The sequence below is a fragment of the Apis cerana genome, linkage group LG9 (genome assembly GCF_029169275.1).
Source record: "Apis cerana isolate GH-2021 linkage group LG9, AcerK_1.0, whole genome shotgun sequence".
Lineage (NCBI taxonomy): Eukaryota > Metazoa > Arthropoda > Insecta > Hymenoptera > Apidae > Apis > Apis cerana.
In genome coordinates this window covers 11,396,986-11,421,102 of record NC_083860.1, presented here as the reverse complement: position 1 = coordinate 11,421,102, position 24,117 = coordinate 11,396,986, and the positions used below count along the sequence as shown (strand labels likewise).

Sequence of the window (24,117 nt, the reverse complement as noted above, 5' to 3'; positions counted from 1 at the left end):
AATTGTAACTTTATCTTGATAAGTCTTAAAAATAACATTCTTACAACATGCAGCATCTTGTCTAACCTACAAGTAAATATTCAAAGATACATCTATGATGCGGCATGTGACTAAATATCGGAACAATCAATGAGTGAACATGCAGACAGCGCATTTTGCATTACGATTCATTTAGCATAATATCATCATTATAGTGTGAACATTAATAGCCAGATACATATCGAAAAAGTCAGAGTTTCAAGCAATTTTTTCTTGCCGTGCCCAACCTCATTCCTTTATCTGTGTACGCATATGGTAATGGACTGTGACTAATTTTAGAGCGTAATTTTCGCATAATAACACTGCCGGGAAATCTATGATTTCATAGAGGTAAAGAGAGGCACGCCAGCCGGCTTCAAGGCTTTTCGAAAGCTTCGTGCAAATTAATAGTGCGCGCTGCGTTAATAATCATCCATTACCATCGCTCTTATTCTTCATAAATTCCACCCACCCACCTAGCCCAGTTGCGAATGATTATTCACCTGTATCTCAAAGAATATGAACGAACCTTGTTCCAGTTACTAAACTGGATCTTGAATTCAATCACTTCAATATTGTATATCACATATTTATTTAACAATTAAATAATTTAAAATCGCTATTTTTATATCGTAAACGAAAATCACACAATCATATTCAATATATAATATATTATTTGAAATAATAAAAAAGCATTTAAAGAAGAAAGCGATCAATATTTATTATAATAAGTAAACGATGATGAAAATATTGAAGAAAGTGAATAAAAAATATTAATATATTTAAATACACGATAGAATCTCAACACGCGGATTTGAATATACCGGTACATTAAAGCAGCGCGTATTCTCTGACAGTTTCATGTCAACAAATGTCGTACCCGCAAGTCGCGCCCAGCCGTAAGCCAGGCCTGCATCAAGCGATCGCAACGTATTTGCGAGATCAACCAATCACATGTGTTAGTCACGCCACTGGTGGCCAATCGCATACATTCCCTATGACGACAGTTGCTAAATATAACTCGTATATATCTAGGCCGATCGCAACCGCGAATTATCCACAGTCGTGCGCCGGCAGCCGACGGAGAAGGACGGTGTGGGGCGTACCGGGACATTGTGTTGTCGTTTGCATATAAAAGGTAGGACCCGTACACGCACCTAAAACAACCGTCTTCTCTGCATGTGATAAAGCTCTTTATAGGTCAAATACATGTTTATTCTATATATATATATATATATATTATATTATATATATTATATATAATGTAGTTCGGAAAGTGCAATAAGATGTACTAAAGCTACGCGAGAAATTTTATTAGGCTTTTTCATTAAAGTGTCAAGTATTTTAAAATTAGAAGTATAATTTACATTACAAATTTAATAATGTTTATTTATTGAACTTTATTTATTTTTTTTTTGGAGATATATTTTGAATAATTGAATATTTGTCAAAATTCGAAAGATTCTAATTCTTTTATCATTGAAATTTAAAATAATATTATAAAACAGATGACAAAATTATTAGCCGTAATATCTATCGAAGAATACCGCGAAAATCGAGTTCGCAAGCAGTCAAGGTCGTGCGACTACTGAGTTGAGTTTTATTACGAACATGTTGCATTATTACGACAAGAATCGAGAGAAGAATATGTTAAACGCTACGAAACTACATTATCTTTTTCTGAGAATATTTTTCTATCTGAATTCTTATTATATCTTCCTTATTATATGTATTTGCGAACGAAATTCCAAATATTATTAATTAAAATCGCAAGAATGATTGTTTTTCATAATTTTTCAAATTTGATTCGAATAATTGTCACATAATTCGTTTTTATGAATATGAAGTTGGCTGTATAGTCGAATATCGTTTATCGCATTCAAGCGATACGGATCGAAAGAGGTGCAGCAAAGATCATTCGGACAATATTCGCGATTATGGTGGAGGCAATAAAATGAAAAGTGTGTCGTTCTTGCGATTTGCCACAATATAATGGATTCGTTTCGAGAATTTCTTGATTGGCATGGACTCATGACACCTGAGGATGCACCCATAATACTGCATGATTAGTGTCACGGAGAACATCTGGTGTAGTGGGGAATCTTAAATATAGCAAAACAGAACATTGGCAACATTGTCACGAATCTAGTAAAGACTATATAGCATCCTCACACGGTACCAATGCTCCTGATTGCACAATATTTTACTTCGAACTAAACATTCAAAATATATACGTATATACGTATATACGTATATAAGTATCTTTTTTTATGATATTTTTTAGTTTTTTAATCTTTTTTTACGATATTTTATATTATACATTTATAGTTTTTTATAGATGTATATATTTTATGTATGCATTTATAATATAAAATATAATATAGGTAAGAAAGAATTTTCAAGATTTTACTATCATTCGAATATCTTTTTCGCGCGTATGCGAATGAAAGTATAATGTTTATATTGGCATGTAAAGTGGAGTTAAGTAGGATCACAAATAACCGTAATCATAAAAACTCATATTACGATGGCTTAAATGGGGAGTTGCGTTTATTATGAACAACTTAGTGTTTACTGGAAATATATGCTCGCAAAAGAACATATTTACTCATGGAAAAACAAACTTTATGAATGTCTTAATAATCTTTTATTTAAAACATTTTTTTTTATTCAATCAATATTTTAGAACGCTAACAAAAATATCTTCTTATTAGACATATTATTTTATCGAGTTTGAATTTTGAAAACAAATTAAATATTGAAAATCAATTTATGATATGATCTATTGATTCAATGGTTCATACCGTGATGAATATGAATCGATTCGAAAAATACATTTTCATTTTTATTTTCTAATTTGCATTTATATTTCAATAAATGATTTCTTATGGTATCATTGAAAAGTAAAATTATTTACTTATTTACTTATAAGTAATTCCTTTATAATTTTATTACATTTTATATAAAAATTTTAGCAAATATCAAAAAAATTGTATGACAAATTTACAGATGAATATAAATGCACTCTTATATAAACAAATTCTTACATAATATTCATGCGGCAAACAAGATACATTTGTATAAGAAATTTTTGTTGTTAGAAGAATAGATATAATTAATATAGAATAAATTTAATTAAATAATAATAATAATAATAATAGTAATTAACTAAATTTAAATACAATCAAAAGAATAATCAATGAAAATTTTAAACAACTTTTATAATTAATTCGAACTGAATTCCATATGGAAATTTGCATTCACCAAGTCACGAATCTTAAATGTTTACTTTCATTTGTAAACTTCCTCTGTGGTTGATAACCATTATACAACAATAATCTTATCTTTGCATTCACTATGCAAACGAGCCAATCTTCCCAAGGTGCAATCTGCTAGTCGTGATAATTAGTCACAAGGTTGGATTGTCATAATAACTGCGTAACTTTTAGCATAATATATATTTTTCGTTTATAGTTTCCCAAATTTTTATACAATACTTTTCAATAAAATATAGGTGTAAATATTTGAACTTATTTAATTTTAAAATTTTTACATTCTTAAAGTACATTAATAACATATAAAAATTCATAATTCTTGTTATTAATTATTGCTATTTTTATCAAGCATGTGCATTTTTTAATTATTTTCTTCTTTATAATAACGAAAGAATTTTATGAATATTTATTAGATTATTTTTTTTTATATTTTTAATAGAAATTTAGTCATTGAATGATTCATTTTTGAGAATTATTTTGAGAATCATTAATATATAATAAATATAAATTTTAGAAAATTTCCTGCCTTATGGATGATTGATTTAACTTAAAAATCAAACAATGTTTTCGAAATCTTGAATATAATAAAGTAGATTTATTTATTCTAAAGGACGAGTTTTTAAAGATACATAATCAAATATAATTATAACATGTTTGAGTAATTATTGCTGGTAGATCGATGGGGATTTTTCATTCTTTTATGACCGTGACCTTACTGACATTTGATTTCTTAGATTGTCATCGGCATCGAAATACACGTCGCCCATACAGGATCTGCACGTGTGTCAGATAGCGTGCGCATTTCCATAACGTCGAAGGCCGTCAAATATTGCAACTAGACGAACCTTCAGCCATCTGTTTATCTTCCTTTCATCATTTCTTTCTCTATATAATCTTACCGGTTTCAAACTTAATTCGTTATGCACACGCATTCGCCATTTACATTGATTTTTTTCTTATCTTTTTCATCATTGCGTTATTTTTGTTGAAATTATTGATTAAATTTTGTATATTCTAGATTAGTACAGAATTTAAAAAATGTTAACATGGTATTAGTTTTCATAGTTTTTGAGAATTGTTTATGTTATTAACATTTTTATATCTCTTTTCGCCTCGATCATACATTTTAAATTAATTTTTTCATTAGAAAAGGGAGGATAAAAAAAGGACATATACATATATTAAAACGAATTATTCCAAAATCAGCATAGAACTTGGTGTATAATAGAACGCAACTTAATTGAATTTAGCGCGGTCAAGGGAATACGCGGACTCGGATAAAAGCTCTCGCAAATGGTTGATTTATTGTCGAGGGATGTGCGCGCATGCGTGTTCACGCCTAGAGGCCGCGAATTCGCGAGCCATCTTTTTACACACAGCTGATTACAAAGTCGAGAGATGATATAACTGGATTTACAAGTTGTCACAGTGAAAGAGCGAGAGATTGGACGAGGGAAAAAAGGGGATCGGCGGGGGAGACCATTATTGTTCAAGGGCATCAATATACCGATTAAATTTAAAATGCTAATACGTATCGTAAAGAAATGGCGAGGGAAAGGATTTACGCGCGACTCGCACGATTTTCTTCGCGTTAATATCAAGATCGAAACTCTCGATAATGCTCTCGCCTAAGATACACTAGATTCCAAATCGATCAATTTTTTCAAAATGAATCGTTTCGTTTGTGAAAAATTTCGATATTTGAAAGTAAGGAAACATCTTTTTGGCATTTTTTTATGAATATTTTTTTTTATAAACAAAGAATCTTAAATATCGATGTAAAAGTGCGATTGCGAGATTGATTAAACAAGTATTTCTAAATACTTAAAGCGTTCTAAATTACTCCACGTTCCTTCTCGGATCAATGAGTACATTGTTCGATTTGTTTCATTCGTGGGTGAGATAGGTATCGATCTCTTTTACTCTTATCGGTAGATATTTCGCACGATAAAAGGGCTTTACGTTCTTATTACAATCGTAAAAAGTTATCTACATACTTGCAACTATGATTCACCATAAAATTTACAACAGAAGTTTCGAGTACATTTCGATCTATATTTTGAATTCTTTAAATACTTTTTGTTCATAATTTTTTTCTGTACTATAGAAAAAAAATTGCAGATTTTTTCAAATATCGATATATAGTGACTATTTGTCTTTCATAGTATAAATAATTGTTTTCGAAGGTTATTTTATAATTTGTGCAGAAATTTGCATAGTAGCGTGCAATCTTTCGCATAACGAATTGACGATACAATAGATAAGGCAACGAGGAAGGGGAAAAAGGTAGGAGCATATTAGTTTAATGTATCTTATCGGGGTCTATTGTCGATAATATATTGTAATTATGATATTGTGCATTACATAAGTATATGAGGAAAAAACGCGGCATTTTGTTCTTTTAATGTTGGCATTTTGCAATGGCTAATAGCGAAGAATTTAAATAAACGAAATAAAAAGTTAAAATAAATTTTTATCATGGAAAACATTTTTTATCCCAATGCAATGCTTCGAATTGAGTATAAAAATGATTTTAATAAAAGAATATTGTGAAATTCATATATAAACTAATTAATTTATTCCGTGTAATTAATCATACTTAGATGCATAATTTTTCCATTGTTGCAACAATTTTCTATTTTTATCCAATTATTTCATAGTATGTTCAAAAGTATGTAATTATAATTCCTAATGCACTACTTTCTCGTGTTATAATTATAAAAAGTAATTCAGATAATATCTCTTCTTTTTACATTTTTTTACCAAGTTTCTTCTTTTATTATTAATTTTGAAATTCTGGACTCAATATTTAATGCAGCAGTTACATATTAATTCGATAATAAATCAGGTATTAAGATATGTAAGAGTTTTGCTTAAATTAATATTTTATTACTTACAATATTTAATTCATATTTTATGTCGTTATATGAATTTATTTGATTTGATGTGTAATTATATCATTATATAATTACTTACATCTCAATTTTATGGGATTTTCCATCATTTTATATCTACGTACAAATTTATCAACATTTGATAACTTGATACGCACAACAAAACTTTATCAACTTTTTAGCCTGTATTACGTTTTTATTATTTTTTTTAATACAATTTTATCAACCTTTATACAAGATATAGTGTTAGAACGAAGCAATATTTCATCAAAGCTTCGCGTTAAAAATTATCGTGAAAATATTCAACTTTTTTTTGCACTTTCTACGGGGTGAAATTTTACGCGAATCGGCTGTTTTAATTGCACATATTTTACGGGGAATCCCGTATTCCAACGGCATAAGGGCAACGATGTACAATATTCTGCTCGTAATTCATCGTGAATAAATCTGTGTCACTAGAGATCAAAGCGAGAAATCGAAGTGTGCATCGAATGCTTCTTTAAATTGTCGGAATGTCGTCGACGTATGAGTATCCGGAATGGTTGTAAATATATATATATATGACAATAATTTCATACGAAATTACCGTTGGTTGGCATATCATCATATTCAAACTATAGAAACAGGAATAATTTAGAATCGGTAGAATTAGTGACAATAACCGTAAAATCTTCGCGACCGAACGTCTTTATTTCAATTTATTTCTCCGTTATGGAATTCAACGTCAATGAAATTTACTATCTTCGCATTGTCTCTTGTCTCTTTTGAAAGGGATAGATTTATGGCGAGTGTTACGAGTCGATATAAAAATTATTTTTTGAAAAATTGGCAACTTTTGCCACGTTTCGTATTATGTTTTGATATAAAAAAAGTTATCGGGGATTATAATTGAAATATCAATCGCTTTTGTAGATCGAATACGACTTCCAAAGAATTCCACAATCTTCTTCAAATTGTATCATATTATTATTTTAATAAAATACGAAAATATTTGTTTCAATTTCACGACCAATTTGAATAAAATGACAAATTCGTAGGATCCAATTATTTCTTTTTATTTTTTAGCATTTTCATTCATCGTTCACCATCGTAACCGTAAAATATCGTCGACGTATGGAAGCCACAAGTTGTGGAACTTTTGCCAGCGTTCGTTACATAATCTTGATGTTTGAGAAACAAAGAGTAAGAAGGATGGATACATCCTGAGGATTTCAAAGGCCGGATCGTGCACGTGCTCGGCGATCTTAAAGCTCTGAATTGGTTTGCTCGTGAATATCCCACGATTCCACGAAATTTCCTTCGTGGTCTCGAATCTCGAAACACAATAAAAACACGCTAGAGGTTGCCCGATCGGCCGAGATACACGCTTCTTTTTCTCCTTTTAGCGAATTTACACACCGTTGAAATCCGGTATGAAGTCCGCATATTCCCTGTTTATCGCTCCACCAACACTTTTCTTCGATGATTTAAGCGGGTAATCGTTTCTGGGTGAAAAACGGGAGAACCGTTCCAAGAAATAATCGCGTTACAGTTCGTTGTATCTTTCTTTCTATGGTATCTTCGAGCTTTTATCGACTTTCCTCCACTTTCGAAACTTTTAAGAAGATCGAAGATCGAAGAAACCCGTTTGATGATTTCCTCGTCCTATTGGAAATTATTTTTGGTCGATTATGCTAGAGCTTGTTTTAAGTGGGCTTGTTTCCTGATACAGAAGCGAGTAAATTGAGAATTTGTTGGCAAAGTCGAGCGAGGTTGATAAATATTGGTTTAGAGAAGGCATCGGTTGAAGAATTAGAAGTGGAAGGATTATATGGAGAGAAAATTGAGAGGAGATTATAAAGAAGTTGGCGTACAGTATACGTACAGTAAAAATTGTTGGAAGAAATATCGTTAAAAGGGATAAAACGAAGGGGAACGAAGATTTCTCTAGATAGTAATTAATATTTCATTCAGCATTATACCATCGTTTTCGTAGAATTCTATAAATATTTCTGTACTGTAATTCCAAGTTTCTCGTGTATCCTTCAATGCTAACGGATATCTACGATCTGCCATTAGATGTCTGCTCAGAGAAGAGACTTATTAATCTTTATTCCGTGAACCTTTAACTATTACTCGGTCTCTATTCACTGTGTCTATTCATCGATGGTAACTTTCTTGGCAATTAGATTTATCTTAAAGTCGATCACCGACCGGTTGCAACCGAGAGTTGGCAACCACGATCTTGAGGAACTCTCGTCCCTTGAGAATACGTCCATCGCGAGTGATTTTACAAAATCGAATAATAGAAGAATAATTTTGCCGTTTCGTTGCACGAAGAATAGTTAAAGTAGTTTTTCTCCAAAATACCTCCGCTTTGTGCGCCTCGTCTCTTTCAACGCTTGTGATTACGAAATAATGTGTTTCAACCGTTATGACACATTGGAAAATCTTACGAAAGAAAAGAATTCTTCTCTCTTCTCTCTACAAATAGACGGGGGGGGATCCTGTTGCGTGAACGAAGACCCCGTCGAAAATTATTGAGAAAAAATTCTCAAAGAATCTCGTATTTTTTTTCCTTGTTTGGCTTTCCGTGAACTTTTTCGGACGAAAAGGTTCCGGTCCGATAAAAAATTTGCGCCCGTATGCCGAGAATGATTCTCCAAGAAGGAATAACATCATGCGGGTTTGAAAGGCATCAATCTCCATTAATTGTTCCTTTCTCGACTGTTTCTTCGAAAGACGGGAGACGTAACGATCGTTTAGAAAGGAAGAATCATGGTCTTCGAAAATTCCAATATTTGGTTTGAAAGGAGGAAAAACTTATGAATGGAACATTTATTCACGTTTTTACGAGCGCCGTGCGCGCACTTTGTTCTGCGCGAATTATGATGTAACATAAATGCCTTGCGATACTCGGTAAAACATTTTTGTAACGAATACAATCGAGCCTCCAATTCTCCAAATTACACGTCGCCTTGGTGTATCTATAACTGGAAGAATTTCACGAATGTTTAAAAAATGTTTCGAGGCAATTATAAATATACTCAAACTATTCGTTTTCGACGGATGACGTATCGGAAAAAAGGAAAAAGAAAACAGAATTTCCTCGATGGATCAAAGAGTTAAAATGTAAACGTACGAGGATAATAAAAATGTGCATGCACGTGTGGCATAGGAGCATGCCATGTATATATAAATTCGTTTCAGCGGTTTCCTCTTCTTCCTTCTCGCGACACGATCATAGACAAAGCGCGCGCAAACCGGCAGCGTATGTAAATTATACGGCCGGACAACGAGCGTGTGGTCGCATTACGGTTGGACAGGAAGCATAAATTTCGTTACGAACGCCAAACATAGTATGCGGGAAGAGCGTGCGTAGGAAACCAGGATCGTTCGGCGTTTTCAGCAATCAACCCAACCGTTCGATCCAACGAATCGCTTGAAATCTCTACCAACGGATTCAAAGATTCCGAACGAACGTATGGATTAAGTCCAACATAAATTCCTCCTTCTAAGTTTCACGTACGGTAATTTAATCCGCGCTTAAATTAAATTTTAACCTTAAATAATTTATCAAACGGAAGTATCGATTAATATACAATCTTTTGCGATAAAAAAAATAGTGTTGCGTTAATTAGATCGGAATATCGATCGACCAACTCGGCCGCCGCTATCCTCAACAATCCTCGTTTTATCTCGACACTCAATATGTTTGTTTCAAGCAGCTCCGTCCGCAAGGGAGCTTGTATTATTAAGACGTATCCATATTTCACTTTTGAGAAATGCGCGCATCGAGTTTTCTACAAATTAGTTCGAGAGTTTTAAATTTCTCTATATTTAGGTTATTTGTCGTAGTTATCTCGATACTCGATACTCGTCAAGATTTTTGTATTAACATATTGAGTTTCCACCAATTAGTTCGTAAATTAAAAGTATTTTCTTTACAAATTATTCGTCGTTTTTTGAATTTTCTTTACTTCTTCTTTGCTTTATTCTTTTTTTTTGTTTAATTATAACACGCCCAACAAAGGTGAATCGTAAAGTTCATCGCTGATAAATCGTAATAAGAAACATTTTAATTTATAATGGTTGTTTTCCATACCAAATGCAATTTTTACTCTTATCACGGGTAAAGAAAAATAGTCTATCATGATGATTTACACTAATGTTCTGGAAAGATTAAATCATCCTTTTAAAATATTTTTTCTTTGGAATAGAAGAATCGATAAAAAATAAAAAAAGTAGTATATTATTCGTATAAATCCGCGGAATTTAATCTCTCCCTTATCTTTCTTTTTTGATTAAAAGAACGGTAAGATAGATTTAATTGCTCAACATATGTTTTTAATCGAAGTTAACGTGCGGGTTTCGCCAACATTCCAACATTTGCATATCTCTAGAAGGGATTAAAATGGAACTTTGCGCAAAACCTCGATGCAAAACATCTCGTGCTTCTTTGAAATTTAAATTTAAACACGTATATTTGATCGATTGTGAATTTTTCGAAAACTATTTTTCTTCAACTATTAGAAAACAACAAAAAAAAAGACGTAATAAATAAAAGTTGTAAAAATATAAAATTACGTATATATATAGATGTATAAATATAAGAATAATAAATATTATTATACATCGCACAGATCAAGGATAAGTAGAAAAACTATCTTATCCTCGATGAATTGTTTCTATAAGAAGATCTTCATTTAGATCGGTGAATAGTTTACAAATGTAGAATCACGATTTGGAGTAAATATCGTCATGGTTCGTGATACCGGTAAAATAATTTACCGTAATTAAACTCGTATAATTGGGACAGATAGCGTCGTAATATTCTTGTTCCCCTTCGTGTAATCTTTTTTTTTTCTCAGGGTCTGCCCTCTCTCTCAATGTGTAAAGCTAATTTCGGATCTTTTTTTTTTTTTTCTTCCTTCGAATCCAACTCGTTTCGATCTTGATCACCCTTCTCCTTGGCGTTTAATTATCGGATTAATTGTGAGACGAGTCGAGCCGTGCCGAAAGGTAAAACAAATTTGAAACGATCCTTTTCTTTTCTCTTTGAATAACATCTCGAGAAGAGAAATTGAATCTTTTTCTCGTGCCGTATTAAGATAAAAAGAAAAAAAGATGAAATCTCTCTCTCTCTCTGTCTTTTTCTCGTTCTGAATTTTCAAAAGTCCTCTACTTTCAATTAAAATTCCCGTACGCACGCGCGTATTACACGCGCGATGATACAATTGATTTGTAATCTAAAGGAGGAAAGAATGTCGAAAGAAAGATAATTTAAAACGAAACCCTCTCCTCTTCTCCAGTGAGAATCCAGTTCCACGGCTACGAAATTTGTTTCTTTAGAAAGCGATGGTGAGCAACACTTTGACAAGCGCAGCAAGCGCTCGAAGGCATTGACTTTTCGAACTCTTTTCTCCCGCGGCGACCTCTCACCTTCACCGCTAGTTGAAATCGCTTGGCCAACGCGTATTGTTCCTTCCAACAGGTTCGTGCTTTATCGTCGTTTCCCCTCGTGCATTTTTTTTACGACGGCCTTGCCTCCAATTTCACTATTCTTTTCGCTTCGAGCTCCGTTAACTCGAAGCCGGCTACGAACGTTTATGAAAAAAAGTCTCGTAACCTTCTTTCTCTCTCTCTCTCCCCCTCCACGCAATTTGCCACTCTACAAAATTTACCCAGTGAAAATTTATCTCGCAACGATGGATCGTATCGTCGCGTCGTTATCATAATACACTCGTTCAGAAATTGAAGATAAAAGATTTGGAGAAAAACGAAATAATTAGTTTGACAAATTTAAAAACAAATTTAAAAATAAACGTCTCTTAAACGAACAGATTTTTTAAGAAAGTTGCTACGGTATATTAGTCAGAATCTGTTTTTGAAAAATATTTTTGAAATGTTAGCTGGTGTCGTGATGATATTGAATTAATTAGGGGGGAAAAAATTGAAAGTATTATTAATCGAAAGTGTCAGCGTTAATTCCCTCGACTCTGATTTATACCTGCTACGAATTTCAAATAAAATTCGACGTTGGTATCTTTTTATCGTGTCTCGAACAAATGATCCGTTTTATATCGGAGGAATATATTTTTTAACATTTTCATTTTCTCTCTTCAGTTTTTTGTTACACGTATCATACAGCTATCTGTAAAATAAGAAAAAGTTTATACAAACCAAGTTCTCCAAGCTTTCAAAGTTCTCTGAAGGAGCCATTTACCGAGATTCACCGAGATACCGAGGTTGGGTTTGTTATCGTAACAGATGATTCCATCAAAAACAGAGTCAGATCCTGTCCGTTCCACACACACAATGTATCACACTGTCTCTTGTTGACGAAACTCGTAAACATTTCGATCTTTTGCCCTCTTATTCTCCCAATTTCAAACTGCGCTAGTTTCTCCATAGATTCCTCCTTAAGCTCGTCAAACGCTTAAACATTTAAATTCTTGAGAAAATCCTTAGATCTAGTTGTTCAATCTTTCGAATTTGTTCCCAAACGGCTTTGTGTTTGTATTTTCGGATATTGGTATCTCTTTTGTTTTTCTGCACTCTTACATTCCACTCCGACTCCACACCCTTATCGCCCGATCTCTCTCTGTTTCTTTTTTATCTCTGATTCGTTTGAGGCTGGTTTCCACGGTTTCAAGGAATGGAGGCTCGTAAAGTGGCGAACTGGTCGCGTGTTTCGTAGGAGTTTCATGGGATTTCGATCGAGGAGGAGGAGGAGGAGGAGGTGGTCGTCTGTTTTCTCTATTGGCGATCGGACGCGTACGTTGCACGAAACGACAGCCGTAGGAATTAGGCCGCCCACGCTTATGTCGACGACCGTACGACCGAAAAAGCACGATAAAAGCTTTCTGGCCAGATGGGCACCGGTTGCGCAAGCTCTTTCGCTCTCTCGCTACCAACGTCTCTCTCTCTCTCTCTCTTCTGCTCGCGTTCACGAACATCGCGCCCTCTTCTTTCCGAGACTTTCGACAGACCACACCATAAGACTTCTCTCGTGTTATCGCCCCATCGCACGCCGTGTGAACGGAGGAATGCGAGATAATTGCGCAACATTGCAAAACGCATTTGGCGCGATCAGTATTTATTCAAGCATCGAGAATATTTACACTTGCAATTCTTTTTCGAGAAGTTCTCGATTCATGCGAGCATCTATTTCATCTCTTCCCCGATTAGATTTAACCAACGTTTTGATTCGTTTCGTTGGGTTGGGAAAATGCAGTTAGTTGATTGCTGTTCAATTGATATCTTAATTGCACGAGCTTCGTCGACTCGTTCGGAATCTTCAGTTTCCACCGATGGTGGAAACAGATTCTCCGAGACCGTTCAAATCTTTTGCCCATTATATACGAGTCTATATCGAGGTAGATAGATACGCAGTGGAAGTGTCGTCGCGGGATTTGGGATGAGAAGCGTGGCACATGTTGGAGGAAAGCGAGTCGGTTAGAGGATTGTGGAAAGATTAATTGCCATCTGGTCCTGTGCACGCGAAAGACGATCGCGTAGCCGGGATTTTCGACGCGTCCCAAAGCTTTTTGGGGCCACCTTCGATATATCGTTGCCGGTGTATTTATGACTCGTGCTCGTTACATGCCGTTTCGATGCACTATACGCTTTAAGCTCCGTGAAAAACATTCGATCACGTCTCCTACTTGTTAAAAAGCTTAGACATCTTTTCTTCGCTTTTTTTTCTTTTTTTCTTTTTTCTACGATGGAAACTATGGTCCATTGGAAGGATATCGATCGAGACTGGGAGGAGATTGAATTTCTAAAAATTTAATCGATTTGTTAAGTTTTCGTGGAATCATGTGGTATCTTTTTAAGATGTAGATAACAATATTCTAGGTATTACGTAAAAGAGTACTTTGGAGTATGTTATTGTAACGAATGGTCCACCAGTTTGTTTAGATATACATTGTACAAGTTTAGAAGAAAAATAAGTACGCGATTGCAGAACATGGATGCTATAAACTTAATTTATATCCGAAAGAAGAAGGTTGAGGAAGAAGGTTGCGCAGGATGAGAGGAGTCGATGGAAAAAACGTTTAACACAGAATTGTACAGAGATACCATGAAAGGAGCGATTAGAAGGAGGTTAACTGTGAGAAAACTTTTCAAACTTGTGAGATAACAAACGGAAAAAAAACGAATGATTTAGATAGGGTAATATAAAAAAAAAGGGAGCCGAGGTTAATTGAATCGTTGAAATGTTAACGAATAAATCCAGAGAGAATAAAATGAATAAAAATAATTAAAAAAGAGAAAAGAATTTTTGTTCGATTAACGATTACGTTTAATTAAAACTGTGTATTTATTGCTTTCTCACCTCTTAGATAATCTTAGATAAACGTGGAATCGACGGATCAACGGATATAACCTGATATAAAACTGGTGTAAAATTTGCATAATGTTGATTATATATGCCTTTTGAATACTTTTGCAATATGTTTTTCCTCTGAATGCTTTTCTTGTGGAAGATCCAAATATCTTTTAATATTTCCTACTTAATATTATCTTTTTGAACAAATATTTTTCGCGTTATTTTTTTCAAAATTTCTCTAATATAATATATGAATTATTATCGAGCTAAATCTTTTAACAACAATCGTCGCACACGTTTATTTCCACAATAACGATTTTTCGCATCTTTTTTCTACAAAACGAAAATGAAATATTTAACCTCAACGGTAATTGACTAAAACGACAGTGAAGGAAAATAAATCGTGTTCGAGAAACGACACGTTCGGATTATCGAAGATTTACAGCAATGTAAATCTAACGGTCAACAAGATTGGAACAACACTGATCGTTTTAAAAATTTCCTACTCGTGACGCTCGTGTTTTTGTAAAAAACGTGAGTCTTTTTTTAAAGAGATTTACTTTCAATAAAGTAGATGTTTCAAACGAGATATTATAAACTGCAGAATCATACTAACATCTATTCGAGATGAACGATTCAGAGGATGGAGAAACATCGATATTTTCTTGCTATCCTTTAACGTATCTACGAGTTAAAACAATTGCTCGATTCAGAAACTCGAATATACTTTTTTCCTGTCGCGTAAAAAAGTTTCGAAAACCTCTCACCAAACACTCGATGCGTTCTCGATTCAGTGTATCAACTAATATACACAACGGTATATTCTTCGAATCCTTCGAATCGCTTTTATCGACTGATTATCCTGAACCTTCTCTACTCCCAATACAATCACCTTGAACGTGATCACCACGAATTCAAGAAGGCAACAATGGCCTCACTATGTATCCCCCGTACTCTTCCCCCCGTTTGTTCAGAGACAGTCGAAGATAAAATCGATAAAATTTCCAGCAGGAAAGGGAGGCGGGAGAGCGGATTGTCTGTTGGCGCACAACGAGCGCACTAGGTACAATAAGTTCGTGGCACCTTGCGAATCGGAAGTGAGCTTATTATTAGGCCACACTCTACGAATAGCCTGTACCTTGAAGAGACGAAATAATGCCGCTTATAAATTTCGAGGCATTGCGGAGGCTTTGTTCGATCGAGAGTTTTTACGAGGGACGCATTTTTCAAGTGATAAATTTTACACGAGTTTAGATTTGGTATTTATTGCTTCCATGATGAATTTAAGAAAATTATTTCTGAAAGAAAAAGAAAAAGAGAAGATTTTCGAAGAAGCTTGACGATGCAAGTCGAGTTCGAGCAACAATCGAAAGCATAGTCTCTCGAGAATTTTTGGGCGGAAGATCAGCCAAATACCGAGGTATTCGTGGCATACGTCAAAATCAAACGATTTCTATTTATACGTTTTACAACAGTATGCAGCGGCGACGGGTTCGATCGGACACCTGTTTCCATTCAAACAAACTGGGTTCTCCGATTATTATTTCAATCCATTGCATCGCTCTACGAGCTTTACATAAGCGTACCGATTACGTATTCGATCGGTGTGTTGCACTCGATCGATTATTTTCGAGAGCTTCCAAAACGATTCTTACGAATCGTCGTCCAATTGCAATCTTTTTTTTTTTTTTTTTGCTTCGATTTCATTTTCGATCTCTCCCCCTTTTTTAAATTTTATGGAAATTCGTTGGGTAACTTATGATTATTTTTATGGATTTATGAAATAATTTTTTTTCTTTTAATTTTTTTTCGATCGAGTTTCATCGTGCATCGATGGTTTATTATTTCTAGAATTATGATGAAATTTCGCGTTTTTTTTTAAAAATAGACACTATAGAATAATAAAACATAAAGAAAATTCTTCGAAAAAATTCGAGAATTCGAAGAAACATTTAACTACAGGGATATTTCGATGTATTTTTCCTCGTCGTAAAATTGCACTGCACAGATATTTCTACCTTGAGGTTTTCAAAAATCTTTAAAATTATTTTAAAAGAGCAATTTATTAGTGTAATAAAGAAGAAAACAAGAAAAGAAAAAAAACCTACGATCTTTTAATCTGTTCCAATAAATAACGAAATGACGAAAGAAACAAGCATTTGGAAGAATCTACATTTTATTATTTCTTTTTTCAAATTTAAACAATTTGAAAAAACTGAGAAACAAATATTTTCCAATAGATTTTGTACGACGATTTCGACGAAAATATATAATATTCCATAAATCCATTTAATTCTTATTAACAAAAGAACGTATATAACAAAAGAAAGAGCATTTACGTGTACACGAAAAAATTTAATTGATGCAAATTTGAGCGTAACGAGGGAAATGTATCGCTTTGTTTCGCGATTTTGCTCGCCAGGTTATTTTCGTAGAGCTCAATTTCAAAATCTAAGCGTTCTTCCTTCTTCCACTTCGTGGCCTCGATTCGCTGGATTCCTCCATCCTCTCTATCATCTTTCCGTTTAATCGGTGCGAATAAATACACGAGAGAAAATGACAAGAGGAAATTAGACCCGCTCGTCCGTTTGCCGTTCCTTTATTTGCCCGATCTTTAACTCTTTATTTTATCGTTAAAAGAATCCAACGATAAAAATAATATCGATCGTAATTTTTACACGAATTATTCGTATATGCCAAGCGTATTATTATTATACGAGATCGAATATTCTCGAATATTTTGCTTTCGACAAAAAAAAACGAATGTCGTTCTATTTCTTTCCTTAACTTAAAAATTTAAATCTTTTCTTTTTTTTTTTTTTCTATCAAAGATCCATCGATTCCTGTAAACCGATTGACATTTCTCAGATTCACACTCAAACTCCACGTAGCCTCGAATACATCGCCGAAGATCCAAAATCGCTCTTTTTCTTGTGCCAGCATATAGGTCAGTGGGTATATATACGTGTTGTTCGGCTGGTCTGGCCAACGATACATCGAATTCGTAGGAGACTGGATCCGGTCCGAGGAAGTGGACTTTTTGGTTGGTGGGTACTCGCGACCGTCCCACGATCCTCGTGAGGACCACTCTCTGGAAGCAGCGGAGTGGCGGAGGAGGAGTTGCAAGGGCATTAGGCTCCGAATACGGAACGATAAAATTCTTACGAAACGTGTCTCTCCCTCTCCTCCTCTCCTCCTCTCCCTCCCTCTCCCTCCCCCTTCTCTCTCTTTCTCTACAATATTTCTCTGGTATAATATTCGTGCATCGAACTGGCACTCTCACGAGAAACGAGAGGCAGAAACGTCGAGGGAAAGGGAGGTCCCCGTCGTTGTGAAGAGGAGGTTGGGCAACAGAGGAACGATCCGAAGAATTCGATGGTTGAAAACAAACCTAACTGGAGGACGTGCTGTTTCGCTTTAGAGGAGACGGCAGACACGACGTGGGCCCGTCAAAATGTATTTTTGACGGCTGTTTGACAAGCTTTTAACGTCCCCCCCCCCTCTCTCTCTCTCTGTTTCACCCTGCCTCCTTTCCGCCTCCACGTCCGCGCGATAGTTTTTCGCGCGTCCTGCACGCTCGTTCTGCGACTTCGTTATTTTTGCGATCCGCGAGCCGAATTACGTAAGCGTGCGGCTCTGCCTCTGGAAAAGGTTACCGGAAGGTGGCAGATACTGTGCGAGAGATAATGAACGCGAGAATCGTGATTTTGATTTCGGAGGCTATGGACGACAGAAGGATTGGAGGGAAGGCAAACTTTTGTTTTTTTTGTCTTGGAACTTGCTGTGCTGGAATTTTTGTGAGTTTTTATATATATATATATATATATGTAATCAAATAAATTTAAATGATACGTTTGTTGATGTTTATCGCGCGTTCGAAGTATAATCTTTTTATATATTTGGAAATTCCATGTGTATGTTCTCTTTTAATATTCAATACTCGATAATTTTTATTTAATTGTTAATAGTCGTTCTAATTTTGTTCGTTCTAATCCTCGTTACGCTAATGTTATTACATTAATGACATTTTGATATAAAACTGGTCTCACTCTGACTAATCGATAAGGATCTTTGGTTTCCGGTTCCGCTATCAACCATTTCGATTTGAATTCAACATTGTTCTCTGCATTTATTCAAGCTCAATAGCCACGCTTTCAAGGCCGTATCAATAAACTTCTTGTTCCCCGGAAAGAAGAATGCACAATAAAAAGAACAAAGATCCAGTTAACTTTAGTAAATCAACGTTAAAGCGTCATTCAATAGCCTAGAAAATCTGTTAATTCGTTCATCCAAATGAACGAATTATCTCCAATGAAAAAATACTCGAAAATAAAAACTTCAAACTTCCGTTTATTCCTCTCCGATTAATTCGGTACCCGCATTGGGGAAAACCGCGATCAAGGATGTTGCCACTATCAGGCAGATTGAAATTCGCCAAGAACGTAGCCGCAGACTAGAAAAATTTCGTTTCTATCAGCGACAATTAATTTCGTGCTTTCTGAAGATAGGTTTGATCGAAGATAAATCGACAGAGACGGAATGAATGTTTCGAAAAATTTTTTATTTTTGCTTATTTCTCTTCTGTTTTTATTTTTATTTTTTTTTCTTGAACCATCTTATTAAATAGTTCCACGAAGCGCAATCGATAAACTTGTTTTTCTTTCGTTCCAAACGGAAATAATTATTTAAAAAGCGAAGTGAATCATTAATGTTATGAGATGCTAAGTCATTAATGCGATAAGATCTTCTAACATTTATGAAAGAGCTCCGATTTTTTATTTGTTTCAAATAAACTTTGAAAACTTGTTGTTATAAAGCTCAAATTTCACGATTCTTCCTTATCATCGATTCTAAAAGTTTAAACTCCTTAATTTTCGACAAATAAATTTGCGCAAACAGTTTAAACAAAACTTTTGCACTGGACAGTTTGAAGATTTTAATTCTCCATCCCTTATAAACGAATTTTGAAAATAAAAAATTAAATTGCAATGAAATATTTGAAATTCTTTAATAGAGAGAACAGGCGAAATGTATTATTGAGCCTCGGCCAAGAACCTTCATCCCTATACATCTTATTCTCTAGATATATTATCTATCATTTGTTCTCTTTTATTCTTTATCAAACCTGTTCAATTCTTTAAAAAAATTAAATAGACCAGAAGTTTTCGATATCTTCGTTCGAAGAAAAATTGTATTACCAAACAACAAAAAGGTAAAGTAAATTTTGAAAAATTATTTAATAAAGATATGCATCGTTATTCGATATAAAATGATCGTGAAAACTGATTCCGCGACACAAACGAACGAAACGAGTGTAAAGAGCAAAGAGATATTAATTCACATCCAACCAACTCCAACTATCAACCGCACATCCGCACTCTTAATCTCTGTTCTTGTTTCAGGTTAAATGGTAATCTAAACCGATCATGTACAACCTGAATGTGAACGTGAATCCTAGTCCGGCGGCTGCCGCGAGTCTTCTCGGTGTCGCGGCGGCCGAGGTCACACCAAGGACACCGGAAATCGTAAACTCCCTCATCGCCATGACCAATCCCTTCGAGGGCTACGCGAACGAGAAGAGCAGGGATCGTACGGATTCGACTAGCAGCGGTGAGCCGAGCCCACCGAGTGTTCAGCACACCTGTAGTCAGCTCATTAAAGAAGGTACCCATCCGGTGGTGGCCTTGATAATATCCTACCAACTTCTCTCCGCAGATTTTTTGCTATTCTTCTTTCTTTCCCCCCGAATCTCGCGATACATCCAAGGTTATCCAGGATTTAATGGTGATTCTGATATATGGTAGGAGAATATTTTAGAAGAGAAAAAGGGTAGGGAAAAGTATAGTTGTGATTCTTATTTTTCTTATTCGGTTATTTACACCGAAAGAAAATAAATTATAGAGAAAATTGATAGTATATTTCTTTTTTTTTTTATTACAAAATTATAAAATGGCAATAGGGATTTAAAGAAGAAATTTTTAAATATTTATCCGCGACACGATAACATTTAAAACTTCAAAATTTCTTTTTTATATATATATTATAGAAAAGGATACATTTTATATAAAACGTTAGCATTTAATTGCAATACAAAATCTAATCAATGATTTTTTTTTATTATATTTTAATGGATCACAATTTACTTTAATGAGTTATATTCTACATATATATATATATATATATTTATATATATATAAATTTTTTTATTCTCATCTTCGAAGAGAGATTTTTGTGCGATTAAATATGTAATATATTTATAGGATTGAAGTTGACGCTACAAACGAAAAGAAGAGCCAACGGAAGCGGGGATGATACGAAGAAAAAGACGAAGAAGGAAGACGGGAGTGCGGATGACGAGGAGGAAGAAGAAGCGGGCAACAACAATAACCGCGGTGGAGTAAGAAATCTTCACATAATGTTCTCGTTTAAACGATAAAGCCAGTCGTGATGTCCGGCAATTCGCGCTGTAAGTCGTCGTTTCATCGATTTCACGGGTTTTCGAGTCAAACCGGACATTTATTCCAATCAATTTTCTTCCGTTATTTATTGCTCCGATCAAGAATCCAGTCGCTAAGCTGCAAGATAAATTATTTTCATATTATATCAAGGAAATATTGTAACGTTTTGGATTAATTAAATAATTTTTGCAGTTAACGCCAGAGGATGAGGAGAGGCGTCGAAGAAGGCGCGAACGGAACAAGATAGCTGCTACCAAGTGTCGACTGAAGAAGCGTGAAAAAACAGTGACTTTGGTGCACGAGTCAGAAATCCTCGAAACGCAAAACCACGACTTGAAGTCACAGATTCAGGAACTGGAGACGCAAAGGCGTAGGCTTGTAGACATGCTAAGTCTCCATGGACCGACTTGTCTGAAACAAGGTGGCACAGACAATTCGTATCAACAATTTGCGGAACCTTTGCAGCTGCCCAGTTACCAGGAGAATTTCGTGCAGCCTCCACCGGCATTGAACCAGCCTCAGAATTGTGTGACGGAATATCCAGTAAAAGTGGAAGAGTACGAGGCTGACTTTTACCGACAAGGAAGTCCATTCGTACCAACCTCGGATGCAGGTTGTACGGTTTAGTAGCTTTATCGACGTTGTAACAATGCCTACCGCGCCATTTAAAGTGTAGTTTCTTCCGTGGAGATTTGGTTTACCGATCAAAGAAGATGATACATGGTTCCATTAAAAATCTAATGTTTGTTGGATGGTGAAAAAATAGTTGCATGCATTCCAAGAAGACACGAGAAAGTAATAACATCTATTTAATTGATGGAAGCGTCGTCGAGATAATTTAGGAATTTTGTATGTTTTTGAGATTCTTTCCAAGATTCTTAACACTTCCGGTGAACCGAATCTCCCGTTTTCTTATAATCGCAAGTCTATAGCTTGTAAGTTGATTATACTTTACATAACAACGCGCTCCTATTTCTCCTTTTCATCCTGTTCTTTCTTCTTTTTTCCTTCTATTTCTTAACACATCCCTTTGCACTCGAAACGTTCGATGTAGAACGCTTGAAGACATTCCTTAAGAATAACCCTTTCTTGAAAGTAAGTAACCAATTCCTTGAAAATAAATACTGTGACATTCTAAAATATAATTAATGTAATCGATAAATATAAGATAGAAACGAATTACTTTTGCGATACTCGATTTAATATTAATCGATATTAATATTAGTATGTTGATGCATCGATTATTAAAAGAAAAAAGAGAAAAGAGAAAAAGAAAAAAAAATTTTATTTTATTTTATTTTGTATTAATTTCTGTATTAAAAAATATTTACGAAAATTTAAAGATAGTCATAAAAAAATAATCGAGCATTGCAAAAGTGTTTCGTTATTTCGTTTAAGTAAAAGTCGAGAATTTCTTTTACAAATGGCGGTTCGCATCCGATGTCGATTATTTTTTATGCGACCGCTTTTTCTCGATTTACCAGTGAGAAAAAAAGTATAATTTGTATAACTCAGCATATAATAAGTCTTCTGATATTGATTACGACTATCTCTCGTATATTGGGACGTGGCTATGTGACGCGTTCTCAAAGGATACTTATAATTATACGAGCAATCGTAATGATATATTTAATACTGTGAAATGTGCATATTTTATACAAATTACATATATTATTATATACGTATACACTCGCAGACACGCACATGTCGAACACATACGCGTCATTACAATTAACAAACATATGATATATATATATACATGACGATTAATGACAATGACCGACGACATACCTCAATTTTGTGGGTAGTTACCCTTCTTCGGTGCGTTTGCACGAAAAAATTTTATTTTTTAATTTTCTTTTATATTCTAACTCTGATCATGTGATCGTTGAAATTTTTTAATACACGAAGTAATAGCGACAAGGATGCCAAAGAACCATCAGAAATATCGATCAGAGAATATTTTTATTTTTATGAAAAGATTATATCGGTGGAAAGAAATTTTTAGTAAACGCACTTTGGGCTACGCTTACGCGTTCTGCAATTTACAAAAGCTAGTTTAATACTTAGCCGAATGTTACGATTAATAGTGAAACACTTTTTTTCTAATCCATGGATTAAAAAATACTTTTTATTCGTTTGGAATGTTACCGCCGATCGATATAACGAAGGAAAAGATTTTTCTTGCACTTCATAAAATGTGTGAAGTGAGATAAAATCTTCCTCTTATTCTTCTGTCAAGAGATTAAAAAGCGTGCACAAACATTAAGAATGTTTTTTCTTTAACACGCAGGAAGAACATGTAATAGTCACATACGTGTGGTGCTATACATATACATACATTAAATATATATTTATATATATATATATTTGCTTTTTATATAAATTTTATTAAGTTGCCCGAAGAGAGTATTTAATAGTTTAATACACATGTTAAATATATATTATCGATGTCTATTTACTAATGCAAAGTTCTGAAAGTAATAGTATATCAAATGTATTGAAACAAAGTTTATATTTATATACAAATTTTTTCTATCTTTAACATATTGAGAGGAGGAACCAAAAAGATAATATTATTGACATGTTAAAAATGCGCAATAAATTTTAATATGCAAATTCTTTAAAACTATTGCATTTTAAATAAAAAATATTCCGATCGTGTTTATGGAATATTCGAAAAAATTTTTTAAACAAAAAATTAGATATAAAATTGATGGTTCTTTAAAAATAAAAGATAGAATTTATTTTGATATAATTATGTTTGCTCTATCCAATACATACTGCCATTATTAAAATTCCAGATACAATCGCTTATCGTATCTGGCTATAGGTTCGTTGTCTTTTTAGCAAAGTGTATTAAAAACAAAGTTTTTCTAGAGAATAAATACAAAATAATTTCAATAACAAGATAGTAAACAGTATATAAGATTTTATTCATTGTAACAAAATCGTACTATTGTCTTTTATTACTGAGTACCTGGCCATGGTTTTCCATGCGACAGCTATTTTTCTTTAGAAAGAATACATTAAATTGAAATTAGAAAAATGGCTGACAAAATTTTATCGTTGTAACCTAAAGAAAAATTTTATTCTTTAAATAAAAGTGCCTTCAATATATATTAATTATCTATTCTTTATTTTTACTTACAATCATT

General features: G+C 34.0%; 1 protein-coding gene across 3 annotated transcripts; it reads left to right on the top strand.

Annotated features, from left to right (window-relative positions):
• The first annotated feature begins 1,003 nt into the window (after window positions 1–1,003).
• LOC108000587 (activating transcription factor 3) lies at window positions 1,004–24,079 on the top strand. 3 transcript variants are annotated; one of them, XM_017061015.3, is made up of 4 exons: window positions 1,004–1,156; window positions 19,904–20,111; window positions 20,762–20,898; window positions 21,152–24,079. In XM_017061015.3, exons 2-4 carry the CDS (start codon window positions 19,928–19,930, stop codon window positions 21,584–21,586), a joined length of 756 nt encoding a protein of 251 aa, XP_016916504.1. In that variant the 5' UTR covers window positions 1,004–1,156; window positions 19,904–19,927; the 3' UTR covers window positions 21,587–24,079. The 3 variants fall into 3 exon arrangements, with proteins under 3 accessions (XP_016916504.1, XP_016916503.1, XP_028523843.1); XM_017061014.3 differs by having other exon boundaries at window positions 1,018–1,156; window positions 19,904–20,165; XM_028668042.2 differs by lacking the exon at window positions 1,004–1,156 and adding an exon at window positions 17,447–18,298 and having other exon boundaries at window positions 19,904–20,165.
• The last annotated feature ends 38 nt before the right edge of the window (window positions 24,080–24,117 follow it).